This window comes from Felis catus, chromosome A3 (genome assembly GCF_018350175.1).
Source record: "Felis catus isolate Fca126 chromosome A3, F.catus_Fca126_mat1.0, whole genome shotgun sequence".
NCBI lineage: Eukaryota > Metazoa > Chordata > Mammalia > Carnivora > Felidae > Felis > Felis catus.
In genome coordinates this window covers 131,726,800-131,752,655 of record NC_058370.1, presented here as the reverse complement: position 1 = coordinate 131,752,655, position 25,856 = coordinate 131,726,800, and the positions used below count along the sequence as shown (strand labels likewise).

At 55.2% G+C, this 25,856-nt stretch overlaps 2 protein-coding genes and 1 long non-coding RNA gene across 6 annotated transcripts in view; 1 reads left to right on the top strand and 2 right to left on the bottom strand.

The window, feature by feature from the left end:
• Positions 1–1,720: 1,720 nt before the first annotated feature.
• NTSR2 (neurotensin receptor 2) lies at positions 1,721–9,689 on the bottom strand. Its single transcript, XM_045055109.1, is given in 5 exon segments — positions 1,721–1,976; positions 4,713–4,792; positions 4,795–4,905; positions 8,850–8,977; positions 8,980–9,689. Coding segments are annotated over 5 exon segments (1,023 nt in total). The 5' UTR covers positions 9,428–9,689.
• Positions 9,690–14,411: 4,722 nt separating this feature from the next.
• LOC109498415 lies at positions 14,412–16,163 on the bottom strand. Its single transcript, XR_006595991.1, has 2 exons — positions 15,005–16,163; positions 14,412–14,832 (listed from the first exon to the last, which is right to left on the bottom strand). It is a non-coding gene; the product is annotated as an uncharacterized LOC109498415 (long non-coding RNA).
• A 102-nt stretch (positions 16,164–16,265) lies between these two features.
• Positions 16,266–25,856, top strand: part of LPIN1 (lipin 1) — a 129,614-nt gene continuing 120,023 nt past the window's right edge. For 2 of the 4 annotated variants that reach the window (XM_003984496.6, XM_011281321.4), the window contains exon 1: positions 17,867–18,010. In XM_003984496.6, coding sequence (XP_003984545.2) covers positions 17,933–18,010 — 78 coding nt within the window. In that variant the 5' untranslated portion in view covers positions 17,867–17,932. Of the gene's footprint in view, positions 16,285–17,866; positions 18,011–25,856 lie in introns of those variants that run through there. The other 2 variants (XM_045054929.1, XM_023252094.2) reach the window with 2 other exon arrangements.

The window sequence follows — 25,856 nt, the reverse complement described above, 5'->3', positions numbered from 1 at the left end:
TTCCTGTCGATGACAGCCACTACCAACTGAGACTCTTGGGTGGGAGATACTATACTTTCAAACTTTTATTCCCCCCTATTTTCAATGCCATTTAATTCTTAAAACCCAGGGGAGAGTTGTTACGATGTCTATTTCACAGATGTGACGTGCGGCCTGAGCAGGTGAAGGAACTTGCTTGAGTCTCACAGCTAATAAGTGACGGAAGTAAGCTCCACCCCCATCCTCCAGGCTCTGCAGCCAACGCCAGTGCCGCCCAAGGGACGACACTAGGGGACCTTAACTTCTATTTGAAATTTATTATTTAGATATCATATAAACGATACGATGCCACCAACATCCTTTTCTCCGAACGTGTGTCTACTGCATGCCAGGCATCTATATGCTCAGACCCTGGCGTGAAGGTGACAGAAACCGCCCCCGGGCTTGGGTCACGCGTGCCTCCTTGGCCAACCCGCCATTTTCACGAAGTGCTTCATTCTAGACCCTTTCTATGCACCCGAGTGATTCCTACATAGCATCATAGTGTAATTTTGTATTGCGTTCTCTTTTGAATAGTATAACCGCGGTATGTTTATGCCGCCAAATAAGATTTACACTTCCTGTTTAAGGGTGGCCTAACAAATAGGATTTGGGTGGACTGAGTGGATGATCACGATTCACTCAGTTCTTTAATGTTGAGCCTTTAGTTTCTTTCTGTTCCTCTTTGGCCATCAGACTTCTCCGGAAGCAGCATGGGACTCTGATGAGCGTCGGCTGCCCGGTCCCAAGCCTGGGGTTCCGTTCCCAGTTACCAGGTAGTGGCCGCAGTACCTTTCTTCTCTCTGCTTCTGTTTCCCCGTGTGTAAGATGGCAGTGGGAATGAGACTATTTCCAGTATTCCAGAAACTGCATTTCGTTTTTTGGTTTTTTTTTTTTAACTTCGTTTTTGAGAGAGAGAGTGTGTGTGCGTGCTAGCAGGGGAGGGGCGGAGAGCGGGAGGGAGAGGAAGACACGGGGTCGGAAGCAGGCTCCAGGCTTCGAGCTGTCAGCGCAGAGCCAGACGCGGGGCTCGAACTCATGAGCCGTGAGATCGTGACCTGAGCGGAAGTCGGACGCTTTAACCGACGGAGCCACCAGGATGCCCCCAGAAACGGCACTTCAGGACCCTGCCGCTTCCAGGCCGGTCGCACATCTGTCCTCCCACGGGCCACCTGGAGGCAGCCACACAGGCCAGAGGCCAGGAGAGGGGAGCTGGTGCCCCCCTGCCTCCCGCAGCTTCCGGAGCCCTACTCCTGGTGCAAACAGCTGCTCCCTTGCTGGGCAAGACTGGAGAGTGTGACTGCAGTCTCGTGACAGCGCAGTAACTCCCGGAGCACTGTCATTTGTGGAAATTCTTGGGGCAGCTGAGCCCACGGCCGAAGAGCGTAAGCCACAGGAGAGGGAGAAACAGCAATGGTAACGGCAGCAACAACGATGCCAGCGAAAATTGGTTTTTCATCACGCGGTAGGCACCGTGCTGAACGCTTCGGTCTCCGAACGCCTCTAAGAGCTGGGTCCTGTCCATCTCCATCGCGCAGAGGGGAAGACCGAGGCTCAGGGCATGAGCAACTCGCCCGCGGTTACACAGCTGGGAAGTGGGGGGGTGGGGGCTGGGGGTCCAGGTGAGTCTGCACCTGACGGCAGAGCTTGAACTATCTGTGAGCGAATTGCTTGTCTGAGTGCCAGGCGACTGCGCAGTCAGTCACGGTCCGCTTTGCTCGTTCTTCTCTTGCATCCAGCGCGAGGCGTCTGAGGGATCCCTAGAGCCTGCAGCCGTGGGGCCCGGGGTTCTCCGGGGGGGGGGCAGGGTTCCACGGGGGTGGCCTTCTCGACACAGGGAGCCCAGGGCTTCCAGGAAGAGTTTTCTGAAGGAGGACGACACAGCGTTGTTCAGGACAGGGGTCACCGCTGAACTGACGTAGAAGAGGGCGTCTGTCACCAGGTAGGCGTAGAGTGTGCTGGCAGAGAACCCCAGAAGGTGTGTCAGACGGCCTGCGCCTCCTCACGGCGTCTACCCCTTTCTCCTGGAGACCGCGCCTCTCCTCCAAAGGGCCAGGTGAGGAGGACCCGGTTTCTGCTCTTGGGAAGCACCGTGTGACCTCAACAACTGTCCCATCCACACCAGCTGCCCCTGGCGGATGCGCTTCACCCAGCCTCTGAGTCCCTGCTCCCCGTGCGCTGTTCCCAGGCCCCTGCACCAGCGAAAGTTTCCCCTGCTGGTGGACGGGGGCCACTGTCTTGCCCACTGAGACACCGGGAGCCTCACGCGGCTGGGTGTGGTCCACGAGACGTGGCTTCACTGAGCAGTGAAGCCATGCACCTTGTCATGGAGAGTCTCTGAAGCGGGAAGGGCTTCGCACATGCGTGTGTGTGCGAGGGGCACAAGGAGATCTCGAGAAGAGGCACCTGTCGACACAGCTGTTTCCTTGGAGGCTACACGGGCCTCTCTTCTCTTGGATGTTTGCCTTCCTCTTGCGATCAGGCACACGGTGAATTCGCCAAGGAAGACAGTGGGTTCTCTCCTCAGTTCTGCCGTCTCTAGGGAGGAGGGCGCCAAGCTTACAAGAGCATTTCCCTAGAACTCGTTCCTGGAGTCCAAGGGTCGGAAGGGAACTGTGAGGCTATCTGACACCCTCCTCTCTCGATCTGTAGGCAAACCTGAGGCTACCCCAATGTCTGGGTGAATATCCACTTTAACTCCCACCTGCACACTGACAAGCTTCTAGAAACTTCTACAATCTCTATAACCCTCTCCTGGCCACTGGAATATGCTTTTAACTCCGGGATAGCTATTCCCACCTGATCGTCTAACTGCATAGATAACTTAAATGTCCTTCTGCCTTATCAAGCAAGCCTCTTCTGTTCCTTTTTCTTTCTTTTTTTTTTTTTAATTTTTTTTTTCAACGTTTATTTATTATTTTTGGGACAGAGAGAGACAGAGCACGAATGGGGGAGGGTCAGAGAGAGAGGGAGACACAGAATCTGAAACAGGCTTCAGGCTCTGAGCAGTCAGCACAGAGCCCGACGCGGGGCTCGAACTCACGGACCGTGAGATCGTGACCTGGCTGAAGTCAGACGCTTAACCGACTGCGCCACCCAGGCGCCCCTTCTGTTCCTTTTTCTGATTGACTGATGGCCCCACCAGCCATCTAGCACTCAAGCCGTAAGCCAGAGAGTCTTTTCATTTTTCCATTACCCCCTAGGGCCAATCTATTAAAAAGCTCTTCTTTAGGATGTCTTGATTCCTCTGTTCTCACCTCTACTACCCCACTCCAGGGGCTCCTAGATCCCCTCCCCCGGACTATGATGGCAGTCTCCCACTTGGTCCCTTTGTCGCTAACCGTCTACCCGTTCCCTCCCCTCCTCTACACCTGCCGTGACTGGCAAATCCATTCTGTTGTCCGGTGTGGCCTCTGGACCAGGATAGCGACGTCAACTGGGAGCCTGGTAGAAATACAGAGTCTCGGGCCTACCCCGAGCAACCGAATCAGAATCTCCGGGTTGGGTCCGAGCAGCCCGTGTTTTATAGCTCCCCATACTGTTTTGTTTGTTTGTTAGTTTTTGGGTTTTTTTGCTCACTTTTAAAAACAACTTAAATCCAAGTTACCATCCAGTGTAACAAGGGGTTCGGTAGAATTTAGTGATTTGTGACTTAGATATAACACCCAACGCTCATCCCAACAAGTGCCCTCCTTAATGCCCATCGCTCGCTTAGCCCATCCCCCCACCTCCCCTCCAGCAGCCCTCAGTTTGTCCCCTTGTATGTAAGGGTCTCTTATGGTTTGCCTCCCTCTCTCCTTTTATTTTACTTTCCCTTCCCTTCCCCTATGTTCACGCTGTTCTTCAGCACACACAAGTTTGAGAAGCACTGCGTAACCCACACGCCAAAGATTTCTGGGTAGAACATCTGAAAAGCAAATCGCCCTGCATTCTTGGGCGTTGACTCTCAATGGCTGCCTGTTGTCTGTGGAAGAAAGTCCAGCACCGTCACGTGCTCCCTCTCTTCCTGTCACACCATATGACATGTAGCTCTTGCGTTTCTGTCCTACGCCCAACGCTGTGGGTTGACGGGAGCAGAGACCTGATCTCTGATTCCATGTTCCCAGACCTTAGTGAGTGCCTGCATTACCGCAGGTGTTTGGAGAGACCTCGGCTTTCTTGTGCCTCTTAATGTCTCCCCTACAAGGCCCAGTTTACCCAGATTCTTGGGAAAACCAGCCAACAATCAATGTTGCAGGAAAAGTGGGGAACTGGGTGGGGGACCCAGCTGGTCTCCGCCCTCAATGCTGGGGCTCCGGGTCCCTGACTACAGCTGAGGGCCACCAAGTGGCTCACACTGACCCCGTTCAGGAAGGTAGTTAGCGCCAGCTGCATAGGCCAGGCTCCCTGGAATGTAAGCAGGTATTCACTTGTCTTTATGTATTACTCCCTGGAGCAGATGAGGGTTTCGTGTATGGAATTCTCGTTCCACCCCGTAATCATACCACCGAACCTTATAGAAGCCTGTTGGCGACCGCACGATCCCCTGGGGCTGGAGAGAGGTGGTAACTTGCTCGAGGTCACTTGGCCAGGGATCAGTGGAGGCAGCCTGGAGCCCCATCCCTTCCTCTCGTAGCAGTGTCACCAAGTACTTAACTGAGACCCTGGACGCCATGCTGGAGGCCGCGGAGCCGGCTGGAGGCCTTGTGTCTCACCAGGCTGGTGTGGCCCTCCAGGGGAGCTTCCTCCTCTCCTCGCTCATTAGCTCCACGTGGTCGGGGGACGGGGCTGCCGGGGGGCAGAAAGGGATGGCACCTGGGAGCTGAGGGCCACCAAGTGGCTCACACTGACCCCGTTCAGGAAGGCAGTTAACGCCAAGGGGAGCACGAAAGACACCAGCACGTTCACCTGCAAAGGTAATTCCAAGGCTTATGACGGCCCCAAGGCTCTGTGATGCTGTGGTCCTCAGGCTGTGCCCAAGGCCCAGGAATCTGCAGCAGCAGGAGGGGGCGGGGGGTGACAGCAGGGTTATAAAATGAACTTGAGGGGCGCCTGGATGGCGCAGTTGGTTAAGCGTCCGACTTCAGCCAGGTCACGATCTCGCGGTCCGTGAGTTCGAGCCCCGCGTCGGGCTCTGGGCTGATGGCTCGGAGCCTGGAGCCTGTTTCCGATTCTGTGTCTCCCTCTCTCTCTGCCCCTCCCCCGTTCATGCTCTGTCTCTCTCTGTCCCCAAAATAAATAAACGTTGAAAAAAAAAAATGAAGTTGAGAAAATTCTCAGATGAGACAGCAATAAAGGGAGAGACAACCTTTGGGATTAGCTTAGGACACTTACCTAAGTAATAGTGGTTCTAGAAAGAAAACAGAAGGGAGGAGATCATTTTTTAAAATAAGCCACTTTGAAGAAAGTTTTTTCCAAAAGGGAGGTATAGAAGCTTCCAGACTGAAAGGCTGCCTGGGGGCCCGGAAAAAATGGATAAAAATAAGCCCCCATCAAGGCACGTTCTTAGGACTTCTAACACTCTGTGGATAAAGACCTTGAAAGCCACCAAAGGGATAAAACAGGGCACATGAAAAGGATGGGCACCAGAATGGCATTAGATTTCTTTAAGGCAACAGTGGGAGTTAGAATACAGTGGAGCGATGCTTTACAATTTGAGAGGAAAAGCGGTTTCTGTCTAGAATTCCGTGCCCAGCCCTCTTACGGCAAATGTGAGGATAATCCAGAACGTTTCCAGACGTGGAAATTCTCAATTTTTCACCTTCTTCTGTGGGCCTTCTCTCAGGTCACAGGAGGTTACAAGAGCGTATGTTCCACCAAAATAAGGTTGTACACCAATAAAGGGGGAGACCCGGGTCCAAAAAGAGGATGTCTGCTGGGAGAGCAGAGTGACGTAAGATGTTGGCTGTGCATCCGGTGGCGCCGGAGTGGAAGAGGGGGCTCCCGGGGGCGACTGAAAGATGAACTGGTCGTTGACTGGATGGCTCTGAATACACTGAAACAGTATTTATACTTCTGGTAGAGAAGTTAAGAACGCATGAGAGACAGATGCACAGGAACCAAGCAAATTAAAAAACATTAAATATTAATTAATTAATTAATTAATTATTTAGGAGAGAGCAAGAGTGAGCAGGGGAGGGGCAGAGGGAGAAGGAGAGAGAATTCCAAGCAGGCTCTACACTCAGCACGGAGCCCGATGCAGGCCTCGATCTCACAACCACGCGATCATACCCTGAGCCGGAATTGTGTCAGTTGCTCAACTGACCGAGTCACCCAGGCATCCCTGAAAACAGACCATTGTTAACAGCAAGGAAGCAGAGGTAATATTGGAAAGGAAACGCAATACAAATGTCCGACATGGTTCATCTGTGAAGAATGTTCTAACATAGTCACAGTGTGTAAGTACAGAGCACAAGACTGGCTTTATACCCTGACGGAATTAACACCGGAGGAGGGGTAGGGGGTGCGTGTGGGTGCACGGCGTGGAGAGTAGGGATGGGAAAGAGGGCGGGACGCTCTTTTTCTTTCTCCTGCTAGAAGACACTGGATAAAATGTGCAAACTGTGAAATCAAGCAGGGGCGTTCTTTAGAAATGTGTAGGAAGGGGCAGCAAGAGGTGAGGGTGCATGGCAGCTGCCCCTCGACAAAAGAATATAGACCAAAGTGTGCAGGGGTGGTAAGGGGACAGCTGTTTTACGCAACAAGCCTTGTTTTTTTATTTGGTAATTTTTGACTTATGAACAAGTTTATTATATGATACCCTGCTTTTTAAATGTTTTAATGTTTTAAAACCCAAAATATTTGTATTATAGCGCGCCTGGGTGGCTCAGTCGGTTACGCGTCCGACTTTGGCTCAGGTCATGATGTCACGGTTTGTTGAGTTCGAGCCCCACATCGGAGTCTCTGCTGTGAGCACAGAGCCTGATTCAGGTCCTCTGTCCCCGCACCCCCCCCACCCCGTCCCTTCCTTGATGGTTCTCTCTCTCTCTCAAAATAAACTTAAAAAAAAATCTACGAAGTACATGTATTATAGAGCTTTTCCTCATTGGTTCTGTGTCAGCATTTTTAAAAACCTGAGCATTTTAATAGTGCTTTAAAATCAGTACGAAATGTCTGGGTTGGGTGCTGTACCTCTTTAAGGAGGCCATCATTCATGCTTTTTTCTTGATGGACGCTCAACAAATCAGCACCAAGAAGAAAATAAAACACTACGTGGGACATAGTTTAGAGTTTGTTGTAGAGCCAAGCAGCATTTTATCAACAGCATCATACTTACTATCAAATTGTCACTTTAATCCTAGACAAGACAGAAGTGGAAGGTAAAAATATATTCATGCGTTAGTTATTAATCTTGGGGAGTTTTGAAATATTTCTGGAAAAACTGTACAGTTTTTTTGTACTTTCAATAACGATGAGACATTTTCTTAGTCAAAAACAAAACAAAACAGAAAAACAACCCGCTGATTAACATGGACGATGAATGACAAGACCCTAAAAAGGAAGGTGGACCAAAATAATCCTAATTTGAGCTCGGTTATTTTGTTGTGTTAACATAGACTGTGTGTCTCAAGTTAAACATTTTTTAAATACACCATTTGTTGAATAATGCTGTTAGGCTGAAGGAATTCACCAGTAGAACGTCAAAAGCTTGCCTCTGGCGGATTTCAGTTTCTACTGCCTTGGTCGGTCTGCAGCACATAAAGTAAGCTATGCATGCGACATATTCACAACACAGACCATGCTTGGCGCTTCCCCCTCCCTGAGCCCAGTTCCAAGATAGGTACAGCCTGGAAGCTACTGCCTTAGTCTGTGAAAACTGGTGGAACTTGGCTACCAGGCCTTTTGAGCACGTAGTTGCTTGTTCATTGCCACGGCCACAACAGGGTGCAGCAGGGAGCTACAGAGTCAGGTCTAAGGGAGGGGCTGCAGTGCTCTGACTATTCAGCCAGATCATTCCGCTGGAGCTCAGAGCCTGTGTGGAGGTTGCTGAGAGGTAGACGGGTGCCCTACACATGCTGCTCCGTGGCTGTGATGTGCTTGGGCCAGCATGGCGGCAGGCGGTGTGTGGGCTGGACTGATGCGGTCTCAGGTCACCAGTGGCCCACCTGATGTGGCAGAAGGAGCAGCTCCCACTGTTGTCAGTGGGGTCCCTCCTCCTGACTGCTGTCTGGAGCCCCTGCGTGATCACTCCCATTAGTATCATTCCCATTCTTCTTGCCGGTGTGTTTTTGGTTTTGTCTCCTTTAGCATCAGGTCCAGATTGGAAAACCTGCAGAAATGTCTGATATAGGGAGTGGATTTTTAAAAACGAGGGATCCTACCCTGTCAGCTCTGAGTAATTCTCCGTGGTGACCACAGTAAGCGTCTTCTGAAGCGAGTGGAATGTTTTCTAATCAGGTTTAACTTTATATTTTTCCAAATTCTTGTTAAGGCTGCAAGTAAGCTATGTATTTCTTCTGAAATCCTTCATTAATATTGAATATTCAGGCCTCTCTTTTATATCTCCACAAAATCCCATTAAGTTGGATATTCTGTAATGGGACTGAAAATGGCTAGTTTTGATGATAAAAAAAAAAGGCTGGGTTATGAAATCTACATTTTTAGAGCCCTCCCCCTCCCTACGCTGTAATTCTCGTACCCAGTAATGCTTGGCCCCCACTTTTGTAATACTGGGAAGAGTGTAGACTTTCAGAATTAAGTTTTGAATTCTAATCTGGGCTTCTCTTAACGCTTCATCTCTGCCAAGCCTCTCCCCAAGTCCTCTGTAAAATGGGAAATGAGACCCAAATTTCTGCGGAGATAGCGAGTATCAGAAGTGAAAACACAGGCCCCCGAGCCTGCCTCCCCCTTACCTGAATGCAGACCTGGAGCGTGGCGCGGCTCACCAGCACCGTGCACACGCGCGAAGCGGGCTCCGGCTCCCCGCCAGCCTTCTCCAGCTCGTGCTTCTGCCCGGTGATGACTGCCATGGGCAGGGCGTGGCGGCCCAGAAGAGCGACAGCAGACGGCGGGCGCGCGGGGGCTGGCGCACGGCCAGGCAGCGCTAGGCGCTCGGGCCACCTACGGTGCGCACCGTGGCGTAGACGCACGGCTCGCTCACGAAGTAGTAAGCGCGGCAGCCCGGGTCGCCGAACACCCAGGGGTAATGGAACGACACGAAGTTGAAGAGCTCCACGGGCACACCCACCGGCCACAGCGGCAGCGCCGAGAGCGCCAGGCTGAATACGTGGTAGCGCAGGCGCCCCGGGGGCCCGGCGCGCCCCTTCAGCACCACGCGCACGGACAGCGCCCTGCCCGCCGCGCCCAGCGCCAAGATGAGCGAGCAGAGAGCGGCGAACAGCACCTTGGCCCAGAGGCGCGTGTCCACACCCAGCCGGGCGTCCAGGCCCAGCTCAGCGCCGGGGCTGGGACTCGGGCTGCTGCTCTCCATTCCTCCCCCGTGGCCAGCGCTCCCTCCCTCTCCCTGCACCGAGACCGGGCCAGCTGCCCAGGGAGGAGAGCGAGCGCCTCCTATTCTCCCGGAACCTCCGGAATGGGAGGACCCGCCCCCGCCAAGGGCGTCCCTGAGCCAACACCGGACCGGACCGGACCGGACTGGACAGCGAGCGTGAGCCCGTTCGGTGCGTTTACATTTCTCCGCTCCGTTCAACCCAGGGAGCGCTGTGCTGGGTGGAAGGTGATACGGAGGGGTTGGGCCCCACTTACCAGATGGGTGACTTGGGGCACGTTTTTTTTTTTTTTTTAAACCCTGCTCAACCCATTTCTGCATTTATTATTTTTTTTTAAATTTTTTTTCAACGTTTTTTTAATTTATTTTGGGGACAGAGAGAGACAGAGCATGAACTGGGGAGGGGCAGAGAGAGAGGGAGACACAGAATCGGAAACAGGCTCCAGGCTCCGAGCCATCAGCCCAGAGCCTGACATGGGGCTCGAACTCACGGACCGCGAGATCGTGACCTGGCTGAAGTCGGACGCTTAACCGACTGCGCCACCCAGGCGCCCCAACCCATTTCTGCATTTAAAATATGTTATCTACATTGCAGAATCTCTGTGAGGATTAGACGAGCCGGTCTGTGCGAGGGCTCCGAACCCGTAGCAGTAAATAGGCATCCTGCGGTACCATGCACCTAGGCCCCCTTGCTGTGCTGCTGCGTGTGCAGCTCCGGAGACGGGTGGCCAAGGACTTGCCAGAACTTTTACAGCTGTTACTCTTCTGGCTAAAGGGCCATCTGCACGGCGCACTAATATCCTCCCGCAACCCCTTTGTCACTGTTAGATGCGTCCTTGGGGTATCAGGCTTTCCCAGCCCTTTAGGATGTCATTCCCGTAGAGTGGGGAGGAAGTGAAAAGAAGTGTGTTACCGTGTTTGCAAACCTTTCATGAGTCTCTCTCCTTAACCCTTGTAAGTGCCAGAACTTGAAAAGGCCCTTACTTAGCTCGCACTTAGAGCCCCTGATGCTTGCTGGAGCCAAACCCAGGTCTCCTGATGTTTCTGTCTTTGCTAAAATTGTTATGGCTCGGTGACAGTTTTATCTTTCCAGTTACATAGTCATGTGGTCACATTGTGGGCTAAAGCTTCAACAAATGGATTTGGGCGGGGGGATGCAATTCAGTCTACAGCAAGGATTCCGTACATATGAGTTTTAGACAGCTTTTCTTTGAGCAAAGAATCTGTATTAATTTTTAATTCTTTCCTGGGTGTTGTGTAGTTCAATAAGGCCCGTAGGATCTGGAAAAGGCCAGTTCCTGCTCCCCTTTGGAGGAATTCTCCCAAGTACTCAGGCTCCCAAGGTCTGGGCTGGAATAGTGGAGGGGACAAGGCGCTTGGGATCAGGAGTCACGGATCTGAGTCTCAGCTCTGCCACTCACTAGCTGTATGTCTCAGGCAAGCCATCAGTCTCGTGCTCCTTTGTGTGAGAGCACCGAGCAGCTAGGAGTCTTCAGGACCGGAGTCCGCACGCTTTCACTTGTGAGCGTTAAACCTTTAACTCTGACGTGGTAGGAAGGCTCAAAGACAAAAGAGGCGGCTTCTGGTTTTTCGCTTGCGCGCTGGCGGGAGTGAGTCCGTTTCCCGGGAAGGGGTGTCAAAGATGTGAAGGAGGTATTGTTGCCTTTTTAGGACAGTCCTAGGTAAGCCTCCTCTGTCATGTAGAAACAGGAGACTTCCCTCGGTGTCTTCTAGGGATGAGACTCTCCCGCCAGGTCAGAGGTGGACTGCAAAATGCATTTAATGTGGAAGTGAGGAAGAATCCGCCCCGGCGACCCACCCCGTGGGTTCCCCCTGTGGCCAGTATAGAGGGCTCGCGATTTCTGTCTTCACTGGGGTCTCTGCTTGTAAATCTCATTCGTTGATTCCCCTCACCTGAAACTCTTTTCAGAGAGTATGTCTATGTATGGATGCTCTGGGCCTAGAACTTGCTTCCTTCATACCCACATGAACCTGATTTTTGCCTCTGAATAAAAACAAAACGCCCCTTGCGTTAGGACTGGTTTCCGTCTGTTGGAAGACTGATCCCTGATACGCTCCACCGTCTACGTTGGAATCAAAATCTTGGCTCTCGTGTTTAACCACAGACCAGGCTCAATCACTCCACCGCGAATCATGCAGCGAGTAACTCAGAACCACTCAGTGTTAGAGGGTGCCGCCAGGCGTGTGGAATGGAAGTTGTGGACATTGCGGAAAAGCAGCAGTTCTGAGCCCAGGGATGCCGAGATGGAGCGATACGGTTTGGGGCCGTCTGGTCAATCATGTAAAGTAGTAACGAGGCTTCCTGGCCCTTTGCTTGCTTTGTGCGCCCAGGTTCCTGACCTTCTTGCCTGTTATATACAAGACACCCTCAAAAGGGCTTCTGCTATGGACTGCTTTGTGCACGGCCCCCCTTCTGCCAATTCATATGCTGCAGCCCTAAGCCCTCATGCGGCTATATTAGGAGTAAGGAAGTAATTAGGGTTGAATGAGGTCAGAAGGGTGGAGCCCTGATCCCACAGGACTAGCGTCCTTCTACGGGGAGGGACCAGAGAGCTCCTCTCTCTGCCATCTGAGGACATGGTGAGAAGGAAACTGTCTGCCAGCCAGGAAGAGAGTTCGCAGCAGGGGCGAGACTGGCTGGCACCTTGATCTTGGACTTCCAGCCTCCAGAACTGTGAGACACTGAATTTCTATTGCTTAAGCCCCCCCCCCCCCCGGTTTTGGTACTTTGTTGTGCTAACACAGCTTCCAATCTTTATGCAGCTTTTGATCCCAACGCCAACCAGTGACCTGGAGAGATGATTGGCTACTCGAACCTTGAAAAAAAAAAGAGTTAATGCCTTTGAGTCAGGATTGAGTCATGGTAGGATGTGTGTGTGTGTGACAGAGAGAGACAGGGACAGAGGGACAGGTGGGCGGGTATGTGTGCACGCACGTATATGCACACACACACACACACACACACACACACACACACACCCCAGATCTTCCTCTCAGATCCGCCTTTCTATATCTGTTATTCATTCTTCTCTGCTCTGAGCTCTCCAGCCTCCACTTGGGTCCAGCCAGTGGTGCACAGTGAGAAAGTGGGAGGAGAGAGTTGAAGGGATTTGTTCCTCTCCTTTCCTCCCTGCTGGATTACCATGCACCGGATGACACCCTTGGCGCCCTCAACCAAAGGTCCTGAAGGGGGACCTCTTCCAGCTACCTAGTGCACTCGTCTTCCATGTCTGCATGTCTGCTGTAACAAATGACAGGCAACGTAGCGGCTTCAGGCGATGAGGATTCATGACCTTCCGCTGCACTAGAGCAGAAGTCCAGTACAGGTGTGGCGGGGCTAACATCAAGGTGCTGGCAGGCTACGTGCCTTCTGGAAGCCCTAGCGGGGACCCTGTGTCCTTGCCTTCCAGGTTCTGCAGGCTGTCAGCGTCATTCAGTTGCGGTCTCCTTTTCAAAGTCAGCAAAGTCGTGCCACACATCTCTCCCATGTTGTCCTTTCTGCCTATCTTCTGCCCCCGCTTCTTCTTTTAAAGACCCTGTGATTGTATCGGGCCCACCTGGATGCACACAGCAAGGACAGAGACTGCGGGGACAGGCAGGGGCGTCAGGCATGCTCCAAGCTCTGCAGTGGCAAAGCAGGAGAAGAGGGGCCTGGGGCAACTATTCAGGTGGTTGTTTGGAGATAATCCGGAACGGCCTCCCCATTTTAAGCCCAGCCAACCAGCAACCCTGACTGCACCGCAGCCCTCATTGCCCCTTGCCGTGTGATGTGGCAGAAGGTGTAATGTGACCTCCAGGATGAAACATAGTTACAGGTTCCGGGGATTAGGATGTGGACACCTGTGGGGGCTGATGCCCTGCCTCCTGCAGCTGGGCTCAGGCCGCTGTCCCCTCTCCTTTCCCCCCAGCCCAGGCTGGCCTTGGCCCCTCCTCTGGCTGGTGCTGGTCTCGTCACCACCCCCTGTGGGTCTTCTGCAACTCTGCCCATATCCTGTTCACAGTCTCTTTAATAGGCCTCTTTAAGGTCCCAGCTCGAGTGTCCAGTCTGTTTTCTACTGGGACCTTGATGGATCTAGTGTATGCACATGATAAAGGGCTGTTACCCAAAATACACAGAGAACTCTTTAAACTCAACCATAACAAAACAACAACTTGATTAAAAAATGGGCCGGCTGGGGCGCCTAAGTGGCTCAGTCGGTTAAGCGTCTGAGTGCGGCTCAGGTCATGATCTTGAGGTCCATGAGTTCGAGCCCTGCGTTGGGCTCTGTGCTGACAGCTCAGGGCCTGGAGCCTGCTTCAGAATCTGTGTCTCCCTCTCTCTCTGCCCCACCCCTGCTGCACTCTGTGTGTGTGCGTGTGTGTGTGTGTGTGTGTGTGTGTGAAAACTAAATAAATATTAAAAAAAAGGGGGGGGGCAGGGCGCCTGGGTGGCTCAGTCGGTTGAGCATCAGACTCTCGGTTTCGTCTCAGGTCATGATCTCACCATTTGTGGGATTGAGCCCTGCGCCCGGCTCTGCACTGCCTGCTTGAGGTTCTGTCTCTCTCTCTGCTCCTCCCCTACTCGCACACGCTGTTTCCCTCTGTCTCTCAAAAGAAATAGACATTAAAAAAAAATGGGCCAACGACTTTCGCAGACATGACAGATAAGCACATGGAAAGATGCTCCATGACGTACGTCACCGGGGAGATGCCAATGGAAACAACCACGAGGGATCGCTCCACACCTACCAGAAGGACGCGAATCCAGAGCGCCAACAACGCCCGACGCTGGCGGGGACGCGGAGTCGCAGGAGCTCTGGCTCACGGCTGGTGGGCGTGCGGAATGCTGCGACCACTTTGGAAGACAGTTCGGCGGCTTCTGCGAAACTGAACATACCCTTCCCGTGCCATCCAGAAATCGTGCTCCCTGGTCTTCCCCCAGAGGAGTTGGAAGCTTAGGCCCGCGCAGAAACCTTGTGTGCGCACACACACAGCTTGTAGCGGCTTTATTCACCATTGCCAAAACCCGGAAGCGCCGCGGATCTTCTTCGGCAGGTGAATGGATGAACCCATGGCCCAGCCAGACTGTGGACGGTCAGCCGGCACTGAAAGGAAAGGAGCTATGGGGCCAGGAGGAGACAGGGAGGGCAGGAGGGATGAATCGGTGGGGCACAGAGGATTTTTAGGGCAGTGACACGCTCCGAGTGACGCCAAAAAGGTAGATCCATAGCCGTCTCCATTTGTCGAAACCGCAGACCGCACCACACCGTAGGGCACCTTGATGGAAAGCGCGGGCTCTGGGGGATGATGATGGGTCGGCGTGGGCTCATCCGTTGCCACAAATGCACTAATATGGTGCTAGGGCGACGACAGTGGGGAAGGAGTGCCTGTGTGGGAACAGAGTATTTGAGAACGCTCCGTACTTTCAGATCAACTTGGCAGGTGAACCCAAACCGCTCTAGAGAAAGTAAGTTTCTTAATGAAACACTCCCCCCCCCCCGCCCCCCGCCATGTGACTTTTTTCCCCCCGTGCTGTGTCCTTCCCACTGGGTGAAGTACTTTTGGAGCCACAGGTGAGTCAGGCCTGTCCAGAGGGGTCCCCGCAGTCGTTGGGGTGATGGGATGGACTCACAGGTGAGGCACCTCCCTGGCACCCTCTGCATGTTGGATCAGGAGGACTCTCCCCACGTCTTCCTGGCCACGTGAGCCTCTCCCAGCCGGTTTCCTCTTCTGGGAAAAAGCAAACCTTGATCATGAGGGATGGTATGTGTAAGGAGACAGTGGGCACACGGAAGGGGCTCACAAATGTCCGTTTCAACCTCATCCTTCCCCCCAAAGGCCAAAGGATGGGAGAATCATTATGGGGTGGACGGGTCAGGGAAGGTTCCATGGAGGAAGGAGGTCTGGCGTGGGCCTAGAAAGGGGACACATTTGAAAAGGAACAGAGGAGAGGAAAGGCACTCCGGGAAGAGGTGACCGCATGAGCTAAGGGAAAATGGGAATGGGAGAATCCACGGTGTTCTTGGGGGGGTTAACAGGTGCCTGGCAGCCTGGGGGAAAGGGGACAGCCTGTGCATTCTTCACAGCTGGGGAAATTCAGCTTGGTCCTGGCCACGGCCCCTGAGGGGGCCCTGATGGGGTCTCAGGAGCTGTAGAGTAGGAAATGTTGGACAGTCTGCAGCTGACAGAAGCCCAAAATACACACAGGCTCAGTTTCTCCACCTGTCAAATGGGCCTATTAATGCCAACCTCAAAGTTACTGTAAGGAGTAATAGTTGCTACTTCTGTTTGAGAGTCTAACACATGCCAGGCCTTGTGTGGAGCCGCACAAGGCCCCAGGTGTCCCCACAACAACCCCATGAGGGAGAGACTCTGTTTGCATCCCTGTGTTTCCCAGATAAGGAAACAAAGTCTCCTGCGAGGCTGCGTGAATCGCCTTGAGGCAGAATCGCTTCTAAGGGGAGGGTCAGACCCAGAGCCCAGGTGGGTGTGATTCGGGGGGCGGGGCTTCCGGCTTCCGCTTCCGGGAGCTCTGTCGGTGGCCGGCGCTCACATGGGTGCTTCTAGAACTACCAGCCAAACCGGTGCTGGCCCTCCGCGGAGAGACACGTGCCAGCCGGACCTCCCGCCGCCAACACGGGGCACTGCCCGCGGGGGCGTGAAATGGCCTGGGCTCGGAGCTCCGAAGACCCCGGCCTGGCTCCTTCCTCCCAGAGGGTCCCCAGGGCTGCGCCCTCCCAATCGATGCAGCGACACCCGTCTGCCGTGTTCACGGCACCTTCTGCCTGTGCCGTCCTGGACCTCTATCAGATTTCCGGCTAAGTGCTAAACACGACCAGGTATAATTACTCACAATCTTATCACTCGTTGGTCATGAGGTTCTTAAAATATCTTGACAGGATGAATTAAAAATAGTAAGGGTGGTGGTGACCCGGCTCATGGAAGTATCTTAATGCGTTATTCCCGCCCCCTTATAGTTAGTGGCATTCAGGGCATACAGACGGCGGGAGGTGGGGGGTGGCACTAGGCTCTGGGGCTGCGCAGCGGTCCCTCCCTGGCCCTCTCCACGCCTCTCCAGGGCGAGCAGGGCCAGGGGCACGTGTGTGGCCAGAATGGTGGTGATCTGGACGCAGGAGGCCGGAGGGCCGAGTCCCTCCCTGCTCCTCCCCTGGGGAAGCCACTGCCCCTGGAGCCTGTAAACAGAGGCGCAGTGACACCCCTTGCATTAGCTAGGACACACCTGTCCTGTGTTCTAAACCGGGCCACTCTCCACCTACCGGCCCAGGTGGGCTCTCGGTCGGGGTCCTGTCTGGAGGGAAGGAGAAGGCTGCGAAGGGTGAAACCAGAGAAGCCTTGGCCGGGGAGGAGTTGCAGAAATGGAGGTGAAAGAGGTCAGGGGTTGGTTGGCCTTAGCGTCACGGTCACCGGTCACCCGTTGCGGGGACACGAGGAGGACCAGGGCGTGGAGGGCGGGGGGGAGTCCTCCGTGGTAAGAGTTGAGTTGGGGATCCTGACTTGTCGCTCTTCTAAAGCCCTTCCTTGGCCCTGCTGCGCCCCCAGGGGGCCACCCCTTCTCTCTGGGTGGGATCTCGAGGCCCCTGTCAGACCAGGTCAGAGCCCCGGCACCCGCTCCTGCAGGGCGCGCCCTCTGCCCCCAGCCCTGCCCTCCCTCCCTCCCTGCTGCAGTTGCCTCTAAACCCGGGGCTCATGTGAGCCCAGCCCATGGCCAGGGACCCAGGGCTCCTGGTAGGATCAGAACTACAGTTCCAGCACCGGATTTGCAGTCAGCCTGGCCCTGCTTTTTGCCACTTCCTGCTTTGTGACCCAAGGCCGTTCCTGAAGCTCCTATCTTGTGTCCGTGACCCTATAGGGTGGCTGTGCACAGCGTACACCAGAGTTCGGCCGGAGTGCATAGCTTCCTGGTGCGGGGGGGGAGTGTTCGAAACCAGCCAGCTGTCATGATGCCTGCTGCTACTGCGCGTGATAGAGGGGACAGTGGTGGCCTCTGGGGGAGGGGCCCCGGAACCCAGCCTTCCCCAAGTGTGCCGAGGCCTGGAGGAATAGGGAGAAAGATCCCCCCCCTCCCCCGCCGCTCCCTGCACGCTGGTTGTGAGGTGGTCTCTCCAACACCTGCTGGGGAATGGATACAGCGTGGCTGGCGGCCGCCAGCAGGGGTCATGGGTCCCACCAGGCTATTCCCCCCGGAGCGAGCCCTGGGACTCTGCATCCTTCAGGGAACAGGCCATATCTCCAGCTGTTTGTTAGCCAGGCCCCAGGTGGGAGAGGATTTGCAATTCAACACCCTGCTCTTTTCCTGAGCCTTGTGACTTGGCCGGGCTCCTGGCTGTAAAGGGAAGCCGCCTGCTCTGGGCTACATGTCCCCACCCCTCACTGCCTCCCAGCTCCCGAGAGGGTGAAATCAGCCGCGTTGGGACACTGCTCTCCGGTGCTGGGCGAGGAGGTGGCCGGCATCCCGCGGGCTGGGCCATGGAGGAGCAGGACCGTGGTGGGTCCACCTGGGAGCCCCCACAGGACAAGAGCCGCCCGGACTCGCCTTGGTCGTGGGTAAGGGTACGGGCCAGGGCACGGCCGTTTGTGCACCGTGCCCCCGACTGGGAGTGCTGGCGGGGCACGGGATGGTCTGTGCCCGAGGGGCTCACTTAGGTTGGGGACATTTCTCCAAGCGAGTGATGGGGCCAGCTGCTCCCCAGGGGCTCCCGCGACACGGAGACTGAGTTTATAGAAGAGTTTTTAGAACTTACCCAAGAATTAAAGGCTTTTTTCTTTGCCGTGGGTGGAAAATGAGCAGCGATTGCTGTGATCCTGGAGACATGGACGCAGGGCGTTCTGAGGGCTTCCTGCTCGCCGGGCAGGGTTGCTGGGAACTTGTGTTGTCTTTCACGTTTGTGTGCGGGCGGGTGTTGACGTGGCCGGCCCAGGGCAGTCATTGAACCGCCGTGTCCCCGGGGCTGTGATGGATGTGCTGTGGGCCTCCACTGGCCTCCAAAGCCAGGGGCGATACCTTCCTGCCCTTTTGGGGCTCCACCTAGATGCTAGGGCTTTGGTTCAAAGTAGTTATTTTCTGTGAAAGCCGCAAAGCGGGAGAAGAGAGGTCTCAGATAACCCCAAGTAGAAGTGGGCACTGAGCGTGTGGCCTGGGTTAGAATTCATGATTTGCTGTCTCTTCCAGAGGCCGGGGGTTTGGCTGCAGGGAGGGTAAGGCGTTAACCAGCCACCCCGAATGGCATCTGGGACACCCGGGACGCTCTGCTTCTTGTCCTCAGCTGCAGAAGGCTGGGGCTGTTCTGGAAGTTTCTGTAGGCCTTGGAAGCAGAAAGAGCCCGCGGCTGTCCGCTTCCTAGGAAATAGAGCGAGAGGTGTGGCACGCACGAGGCTGCTGGCTCCCCGAAGCACCTGTCACCTGTCACTCCAGTCACCTGCATCCTCAAGCTGTCCCCTTCCCTTCTGGGGCAGCAGGCCCTGCTGGGAGCTCAGGCTGGAACGCGGTGGGGGCGCTGGACCAAGAAAGGGGGCCTGGGTTCTGCCCCCACCCCTGCCCCCTTTTGTGGCTGGCCCCCTGGGCGGACATTTTCCATCCAACCGTGGACAGGTGCTTGCGGAGGAGTTATCCGAGGCTGCCCTGTGACCCTCTCTCAACAGGCGGGCTGGGGACGGGAATGGGGCCTCCCCCAAGGAGTGTCGTGTAGACCTCAGGCACCCACAGTCGGATGGAGTAGACTGGTTTTGTGGGTGGTTGGGGATTCCGATAGCTGCGTCTTGTTTCCGTTCCTGGACTGTCTCTCTCACACAGAGCAGCCCTGTTCTGACTGAGAAGTGCACCTCCCTCTTCTGTGCTTCCCATGATGCTCTCCCATATCCACTCTAGGGACCCACAGCCTCTACCACCCTGGGTCGCAGGTCTTTTTTTTTTTTTTTTATTTTTTTTTGACGTTTATTTATTTTTGAGAGAGAGAACATGAGCAGGGGAGGGGCAGAGAGAGAGGGAGACCCAGAATCCGAAGCAGGCTCCAGGCTCTATGCCATCAGCCCAGAGCCTGACATGGGGCTCGAACCCATGAATTGTGAGATCATGACCTGAGCTGACGTCGGACGCTCAACCGACTGAGCCACCCAGGCGCCCCAGGTCATGGGACTTCTAATTGTGGGCATCTCTTTTGTACAACCCGTGCACACACTGTTATTTCCATTTGACAGTCAAGGAAACTGAGGCCGTGAAGTTGGGACCTGTTCACAGTAGTCAGGGGCTGGCGGGAGGAGGGGACAGGAAGCTGGTGTCCTGGGGCCAGCACAGCGCCTGTTCTCGTATCCTGGGCACCCTGTAGACACTGTGATCTGAGGACGCTCTGACAATATCCGTTATCTGCTTGTATGTTTTGGTTGTTAGTTATTTTTCCTTTTTTATTTTGAGAGAGAAAGAGGGGGGGAGGGGCAGAGAGAGAAGGAGAGAGAGAACAATAGGTGGACGTTCAACCATCCGAGCCACAAAGGTGCCCCTAGTTATTTTCTCCTGATTACAAAAGCACGTTCATGATAGAAGATCCAGAATATACAGCGGGGCGTGTATAAGATCGCGAGATGCTGGTCAGCCACCGCTCAAGGAGCCTGAAGGCTCATTCTAATTAAGTCACCGAAAGGATTCCGAAGCCACCTCTTGTCCCCTTTCATTCCATAACTTTCCGAGCCCCCTCCCTGCCCTAAGTGCTTGATTCCAAAGGCCCAAGCAGTGTGGCACCTGCTGTGCGACTTTCTGCCCTGGGGGGCGGGGAGGGAGGAGGTGGGGAGGCCTCCCCGCGAGAGAGTGAAAGGCCGGTGGGGGGTGGGGCGTGTGGTTACTGGACCCTGGAGCCTCTGCCCTGCCTCCGGCAGGGTGTCCTCCCCCAGGTCTCAAGGGGCCCAGACGTTTGGGCTTGGTGCAGGTTTGTGCCCGCGTCTGGAGGAATCTGGCCTGTTGGGCTGAGGGTGGTTGTAGCAAGGGGATACCAGGAACCTGGCCGGCTCCAGTGGGAAGGCTGGCCTCCTGCTGCTGCTGGCGAGGCTGAGGCCCGGACCAGCCCACGAGGGCAGAGGAAGGCCAGGTCCAGAGTCAGGCTTCAGCAAAGCAGGGAATTGAGGCAGACACTCAGGTGGACCGACTGCACGCAGGAAGGGGTGAGCAGGAGGCCGTAAGGCGGGCCAGGCCAGAGCTGCTGCTGGAGTCCGGGCCAGGCTGGCGGCTTCTGGAAGGGTGCAAGCGGCTCAGCCGCTGTGGGGCGCTTTCATTCCTGGGGCTGGGAGAGGGCAGCTGGCAGCGCTGCGAGCCCTTGGAGGCACCTGTTAACTTGGCCCCATCCGCCTGTGGCATTGGCCGTCAGCATTGCCACAGACCGTGGACTCGACCTCCAGGCCCTGAGTCTATGCCGAGCCCTGCGGGGCGCCGAGGGAAGGGTGAGACCTGGTCCCTGCCCACAGGAGGTCAAGGCAGAATGTGAGCGGGTGGGCCTGCTCCCTGCCAGCCGCCAGGTTCACGGGAGCACAGAGCAGGAGGAATTCCGGCCGGCAGGGCCAGGGAAGGCGTCTCAGAAGCTGGCCCCCGAGCCAAGCCTGGGAGGAGGGTAGGGTTTCAATAAACACTCAGCGGGGCGGAGCCTTCTAGACTGAGGGTTCACGTGAAAGCAGGCTGGGTTTTGACAGGACAGGGCGTTCTCCTCAAGCTAAGTCTGCAGAGTTTGTTCCTCTGGCCATTTGAGACTTGATTACTCCTTAGCGGGCAGTTCATGGCCTTGCTGTTCACATTGGTCGGGCGCCCAGCCTGTGAAAGGAAGCAAGCCGTGGCCAAATATGTGGGACCCAGCGTGAAACCAGCATAGGGGGCGTGTGCGGGAGCCACAGGGCCAGGGCTCAAGCCCCAGTTTTGCCACTTACCGGTTCTGATTTCCTGGAGCCTTAGTTTTCTCGTCTGTATAATGGGGCCTATGATACCTCACGACATAATACGGGTGTTTGGTGAATGGAGCTGTTATGCGTAATGACACTAAACCTGAAGACAAGAGAGCCTGTAGTTACAGCTTGGGCCGCAGACATCATGGTGAAGGCACATCGTATCATCTGGACTTGGCTCATTGGTCTTAGTAAGCAATGTGAGGAGGAGACTCACAAATCCGGACCCTTGTGTCTCCTAAGGTGGAGGAGAATTCGGAGTGTGGTCTCCATCCGGGTGTTTTAGCTTGGTATTCAAGGCTTCTCAATAGCTGGCCCGCTCCTCCTGTGGGGTCCTGGACCCACCCCATCCCTCCCTCAGGTGGAGCGTAGGGGAGTTCGGAGTGCCCCCTGGAGGCGGTACTCTGCCATTACAAGCAGCAAAACCACCCACCTGCCCGTAAGACGACCACGGCCCCCCGTGACTTTCACTAGTGACAAGAAGTTAGGATGAACGTGTAACTCAGTGGTGCGCCAACAAAGTCAGCAATCCCTGGGCCCGATCTGGATTCATCACCATTGCCTTTTCTTGTGATTTCACCCCTTGCAGCACCCTGCTGTCATAATACACTCTGCGTCTTGCAGAGACAGGCACGGTCCCCTCTAATAGAACCATCACCTTACCCAGCACATACCAGTAAGGCCGCGCCTGTGCCTGGCTCTGGAGCCGTCTCCTAACCCACAGCTTGCTCCCAAAGGTTTTTTTCTCACCGTCCCTTAGGGGTCTCGGTCGCCTGCACCACCCCTCTGGTCAGGGCTGGAGCTGGGTGGGGGCTCCGTGTGGCGGCCACGTGTTTCGTGCAGAGATTAGGATCTTGACTGCACGTTAGCGGTCACGGTTACGGGAGCAGATGATGCGGACTCCCTCTTAGGGTTCAAAGCCTAACTCTCGAGACCTTTCTTAGCCTCGTTTCTCATCCGCAAAATGGCTTTTGGGAGACCAAGTGGGTTAAAAGCCGTGAAGCACTTGGTATGTGTGTAACCGGTGTCAGCACTTACCAAATCCAACACCGGCCTGTCTTCTGGAGCCTTGGGGCAGTTTTCCGTTTCTTCGGTTAAGCCTTGCAGTGGGGCTTTGGCACAGCGCGATCTCTCCCCCTGAGCGTTATGCTCACATGAGGAGAGGGAGATATTTACTCCCGGACACCCACCCGGGAAGCGACACAGTCGGGGGAACAGCAGCTCTGGGCTTTCTAGTTGAGACCTTTCTGGGAATTACCCTCCGGAGTGAAAAAAGCAAGAACAATCGTCATGCACGCTTGAAATTGTTACTATTTTTCTTGTTTCCCTCTTTTATTTTGCCAACAATATATGTAACTAAATGCACTTAAATTAAGAGTATGTATATTATGAGGACCTCACTCTGCCAGCAAGAGTTGTTTTTTTGTTTGGTTCCCCCCCCCCCCCCCCCCCCGTAGATGCACTTTTGAGAAGCAATATACTGAGGTGCCCAAGAGCCATAGTCTCAGAGTTTAGAAACCAGGGGACGCAGACCTAGCATTCCAAATGACTAGGTGCGTGACCTTGGGCAAGGTCACTTCGCTGAGAGACTCAGTTTCCCTGCCTGGTACCGTGAGGCTCAAATGAGTTATGTGAGTCGCAGCACTTTGCAAACGGGGGAGCTCCTACTAACGTAGTTTATGCCCCAGGGGTTTGCCGGGCACGCTCTGGGCCCCGTGGGGGCCAGAGAAGAGACAGTCTCAAATGTAAAGGACAGGCAGGCAGCTGAGAACCACGCGATATAATGTACGTTGTGTAATGGGAATCAGGTCTAATTTTGTGTTCTGATATATTTTTTTAAATGTTTATTTATTTATTTTGAGAGAGAGACAGAGACAGAGAGCACAAGTGAGGGAGGGGCAGAGAGAGAAAGTCCCAAGCAGGCTCTGCGCTGTCAGCACAGAGCCTGACGCGGGGCTGGAACTCAGGAACCACGAGATCATGATCTGAGCCGAAATCAAGTGTTTGGACGCTTGACTGAGCCACTTAGGCACCCCTGTGTTCTGATGTTTTTAAACGTGAAGTGATGGGACAGAAGGGGCCGGATACACATGCTTCAAACAGGGAGGTCGGGACACAGAGGACTCGACTTGTCACCTCCAGTGCCGGGAGCCGGGAGCCACAACAACCTTGTGGTTGTGGCAGGTGGGCCTGGAGCTGAGCCTGGGTGTGTGTGTGTGGGGGGGGGTGGGGGGGTGGGATTGGGGGCCGGGAAGACAGAAGGAGGGAAAACGAGAGGTCTGGGCTGGTTTCGATTTGGAGAACCACAGGTGCACCTGTCCAGCTCAGCAGAGGAAGGAAGACGGGCAGGGCCGCCCTCCAGGTGTGCCCACGGCCTGCCCCCGTCCCCCGCCGCCCTTTCCACCTGACGGGGCTGCCCTCAGCCTCCTTGCTCAGCCCTGAGCCCCCACCCAGCGGGTAAGTGGGGTGAGGTTTGCGCCGTCTCCGGATTTTGCACTCGGTGGCCGCGTGGAGGAGGTATGCACGCGCCGACAAGCCCGGTGGGGACTGTACAGTTTGCGAGCCACAGGCTGGTGTCACGCTGGCTCTCGCTGACCTGAGCGGTGGCCCTGGATCCCAGCCGGCTTCTTGAGCTGGAACGCCCCGCCCCCCCCCCCCTTTCTCGGGAGCCAAGAATGCTTGTGACGTGAGCAGGCGCGTCTGCTGGAGCAAGGGCCAGTTGGGGCACGGACCGTCTTGTCTTTTTGTTCGAGTAAGAGCCCCTGGGACGCAGAGCCGGGAGGCTGGGGAGATGCACGGGGAGAAAAGGGAGCGGTACAATGTTGCGCCGTTGTGACTTTTTTTGGGAACGGTTATTATTTATCGTGAGAGAACGCAGCTCCCATCTTGGGGACGTTGAAGTATCTTTCCTTTATGAAACGATTATAATAGCAGAGGCCCTTTCCTGCCTTCTGAAGCTAAGAAGTTGCTGGCTCCTTTGTCAGTTACCCCCATGCTCCCCCCCCCCCCCCCACAAAAGTAGTAAAAGATGATTGTGTTTTTATTCCTTTGTGCATTCTGGTAACAAATACTCCTTAGGTTTCTGCTATGTGGCCGGTGGCCTTCTAGGTGCTGGACATAGAGCAGTGAATGAACCCCCAAACATCCCTGCCCCCCTGGAGCTTACACTCCAGGTGGAGGAGAAAGGAATGAGCAAATGAAAAGGTAAAACAGATATCAGATGGAGAGGGGGTTACAGGGAGGGGGGGCGATACAAGCAGGGGGAGGGTGACGAGATGGGAGAACGATGTGGCTTTCGTGGGGAGGGCAGGGCGGGGCTCCCAGAGAAGGTGACATTTGAGCAAAGCCTGGAGGCCGGTGAGGAAGTGAGGGGGCGCGCAGTAGGTGTCCGGGCCCTGGCTGAAGCTTCTAGGCTGGTTTAAGCAACCGCGAGGAGACCGGAGCGAGAGAACAGGAGGGGAGGAGGGGCTGATGTCGGAGGGCAAGGCGGGGGTGGGGGTGCTGAGCATCGTAAGGGCCAGCGACAGAAGTCGTGGGGGACTTGGGGTATGCACTGCCCCGCACCGTGCCGACTGTGGGGACGAGTCTCTGGGCCCTCGGCTGACGGGACGGGAGCAGTGGGACCAGGGCAGGGGCTGTTGCCATGATCCCAGTGGGTGCAGGGGAGGGTGAGAGGCGTGTGGAGTGGAAGCCGGGAGGGTCCAGGCTAGAAATGTAACCTTGGTCTCTGAAATACAGAGTGTAGGAACCCCAGACCTGCTGCAGCCCCTTGGTTTGCAGATGGGGAGACTGAGCCCCGCAGAGGGCCGTTGGCCTGTTTTCTGAGACTAAAATCCCAGTGTCCTGGCCTTCCCATGCGGGAAACGTACCGACGTTCAGATACCACTTTGAACTTCGCTTTGCCCTTGTATTCGGAAGACACTTGGCCTTCTCTGTCTTTCTAGAAGTTTCCCTCTGTTTCCTTCTCTTTCATCCCCATGGCGTTCTCCCTGTGCCTCTGCTTAGGCAACCCCGTTTCTTCTTGCACCGTTTACACTCAGCTAATAGAGAACCTGGCGGGGGTGGGGGGGCGTCACCACCGCCAGCGGCCTCCTGACCCTTCAAGGCCTTGTCCTCGTGCCGCTGTGCCTTGAAACCGCGGCTGAGAGTGACGCCTCCAGTCTCAACCATCGCCCCCCATTCGGAGCGTGGCACCCGCCAGCCGTCGCTGTAGTTTTTCCAAGACTGGTCCCGGGCCCACGGCAAGTGCTTGGGGTTTGTCGAGGGAAGGCGAATGGACGGCCTGACAAGGTGAGACCCAAGTCCTTATCCTTCGGCGTTGAGCTTTGGCCTGGTCTGGGCTTCACTTCCGTGCGGAGACGCCCCGCCTTATCCCGTTTTAGCACTTACCCTGTGATCGTCTGCAGCCACGGGGCTGCCCTCTGGGGACACGCTGCGCACTGCAGGTGGGATGCACTTGGAGAGAGAGGAAGCA